The sequence below is a fragment of the Copidosoma floridanum genome, unplaced genomic scaffold (genome assembly GCF_036245765.1).
Source record: "Copidosoma floridanum isolate Cflo_tuat_1 unplaced genomic scaffold, Cflo_Japanese_pri ptg000004l, whole genome shotgun sequence".
In the NCBI taxonomy this organism is placed as follows: Eukaryota; Metazoa; Arthropoda; class Insecta; order Hymenoptera; family Encyrtidae; genus Copidosoma; species Copidosoma floridanum.
The window spans coordinates 38,529,956-38,532,558 of NW_028321881.1; the positions used below are offsets into that span (position 1 = coordinate 38,529,956).

General features: G+C 31.0%; 1 protein-coding gene across 1 annotated transcript; it reads left to right on the top strand.

The window, feature by feature from the left end:
- The first annotated feature begins 268 nt into the window (after positions 1 to 268).
- On the top strand, positions 269 to 2,245 carry LOC106642645 (uncharacterized). The gene is made up of 6 exons (XM_089597064.1): positions 269 to 412; positions 497 to 619; positions 1,256 to 1,373; positions 1,535 to 1,799; positions 1,880 to 2,008; positions 2,072 to 2,245. The coding sequence occupies exons 1-6, from the start codon at positions 269 to 271 to the stop codon at positions 2,172 to 2,174; spliced, it is 882 nt and encodes a 293-aa protein (XP_089453190.1). The 3' UTR covers positions 2,175 to 2,245.
- Positions 2,246 to 2,603: the final 358 nt, after the last annotated feature.

Sequence of the window (2,603 nt, forward strand, 5' to 3'; positions counted from 1 at the left end):
CGTACACACGTACACACACACACACACACACACATGTGTGTGTGTGTGTGTGTGTTCGTGCAAGTGTGGCTGTGTTTGTTGTATGCGTGTATGTACATATGTTTACGTTAGTACGTACATACACACACACAGCACACACAGTCATACTTACACAAACATATTTAGTGAAATTTCAGAAAAACTTAAAATTTTAAGATGATTGTCTGAATACAACGTTGTACTAAAATATAAAAGTTCAGTATTTTTCCTTACAACATTTTATTTCAACATGGAACTTTTTGATAGTGATTATTGGAAGATAACAATATTCTTACAAAAATTTGTGGGTATTTGGGTTTTCCAGAAACACTGGATAAAATATTTTTCATGGGCTTACGTGTATGTATTCACATTATCGTTTATGGTTGTAATAGTAAGTTCTAAAATAAAAATTAAATTTGATAAACAAAATATTATTTGCATATTTATTAAAAAAAAAAAATTCATTGACATGCAGGGAATTAGGTGGTACAATGAATTAGGTGTTAACATAGATATTGTTGTGGAAAATTTCATCAGTGAGTTGTATCTGAGTATCGTTTTCTTTAAAATTACGACAAGCATCATGACTAAAAAAAAGGTTACCCCTTTTGTTTTTTAAAAATCAGAAAATTCTATTTACTGTAGTTAATAGAATATCACGAAGTTTTAGGACTTTTAAATACTGAGATACATTACTGGTTACAAATAATACAAATTTTACTGACTAATTATGATGCTAAGCGTTGAAACTATGTAAATCACAAAAAAATGTACGTGCCGTAGTTGTCTGACGTGTTAAATGTAAAAGTAAAGAGTGAGCCCGATATTTTCAATGATGAAACAAAAACAACACCAAAGTCAGTAATATAACCTTGATTTTGTTGCCTCGAAACAGATTGAACTAATCTAAAGTGATGCGAGTATGATGTATGTAACGGTAAGTAACGTGTTCTTTGATTTAGTAAAGTTTAATTTATTTTTAGTTGTAAAACTATTAAGCATTGACTTATTAGGACTCACGTTATATTTACACTTTAAAAGGTCAAGTAATGAAAAATTGAATTTTGTACAATCAACAACGTATCGGGTCTTTAAAAGTCCTTAAAATTTGCACTTTTTTCTTACCATGAGCTCTGCCCGTCTTGCATACAGTAAATACCGAACTTTCTGATCATGTGAATGTTACATATTTTTCAAGACATAATATTATTTGACGTTATATTTTTATCTGCAGTTAAAAACTTTGCTGTTAAAAATCGCTCAGGATTGGAAACAGTTTAACGACAAAGATGAGTTGAAAATAATGCACAAGTATACCGAATATGGTCGTCAGAGTATAACACTTTACTCAGGTGCACAGTTAAAAACGACCATTTTTTACATATATAACAGTTTTGAAAAAAAATTATGGAATTGAAAAAAAATACTGTTTTTTCTAATGGAATTAAAATATGCGAACCAACACATTTGATAAAGAAGGAAGGACGATGACCGTAATTTTTGCTTGTTTTAGGTTACATGATAACAACTGTAATCGTTTTCCTTAGTTTTCCAATGGCAAGCCCAGTATTGGATCTAATAATGCCGCTCAAAAATGGTACCCGACCAAAAAACTTGCCCTACTATGCAGAGTATGGTATCGACTTAGAAGAATATTATTATCCTTTAATGGCTCAATCATTAGTTGGAGGTGTAGGAACCATCGTGGTTCTTGTATCTTTCGATCTGGAATTTATTTTGATAGTCCAACATGTCATTGGATTGTTTTCTCTTGTCAAGTATGTAATTAAATGAATCATAGTCGTTCATAATACTTTAAAATGCAAACATCTCTATCGTATAACATTTGATCACACAGTTTTCGTTTGAAAAAAGTTGAAAAAATGTCTGAAGAAATTGAAAACGGTAAAGTTGTTTTTGTTAAAGGTGATTACTTAGCGTATCTATACACGATCAGCGCAATTGACTTACATAAAAAAGTGGTGGAGTAAGTTTGAGAAAACCTTAAGTCATCAATAAAGTTTATTCTGCTATATTTTATTCATTGCAGGTATATTGATATTATTGAAGATTCATACAACCTAGCTTGGCTTATCATAATGTCTTTAAATATGGTCGAGTTTGGGGGAGGTTTAGCTACGGTACCACAATAGAAAAATTTTTGTAAACCAATAGCCAACCGAAAAAAGGCACCTATAATTTGAGTTAATGAATCTGTCCTCACTTGGCAGCTGTTACATCTTATCTGAAACAAATACCGAAAACGATTTAGTTTATATAATTCGTTTGTCACTGATGTATAGAAAGCTGTTCAAAAGTCAAATTCAAATTCAAATCCTGGTTCAGCTTAAGTAAAAGTTGACGTAAGGCTCTATTAGTTTGAAAAAAAAAAAAAATAAATAAAAAATAAATAAAAAAATGTGTGGGACTTGGAGTCCCCCGGTAAGAACGAATTTCTTGTATGTATGTAGAAATCACTTGTATACTACTAAAATACAAGGTTCGTAAATACATGTGAGTAAAATGTGTATTTTTTTCCGTGGGTTACGGCGGTATATGTCTTCCCTGTACATTTGTCATGT

What these genes read in the sequence shown, in the direction of transcription:
- LOC106642645 (XM_089597064.1), top strand. Translation starts at nt 269, where the DNA reads ATGGAACTTTTTGATAGTGATTATTGGAAGATAACAATATTCTTACAA. An exon ending in GCATCATGACTAAAAAAAAG is followed by an intron (nt 620 to 1,255) that starts GTTACCCCTTTT and finishes TTTTATCTGCAG; the next exon opens with TTAAAAACTTTGCTGTTAAA. An exon ending in TTACATAAAAAAGTGGTGGA is followed by an intron (nt 2,009 to 2,071) that starts GTAAGTTTGAGA and finishes TATTCATTGCAG; the next exon opens with GTATATTGATATTATTGAAG.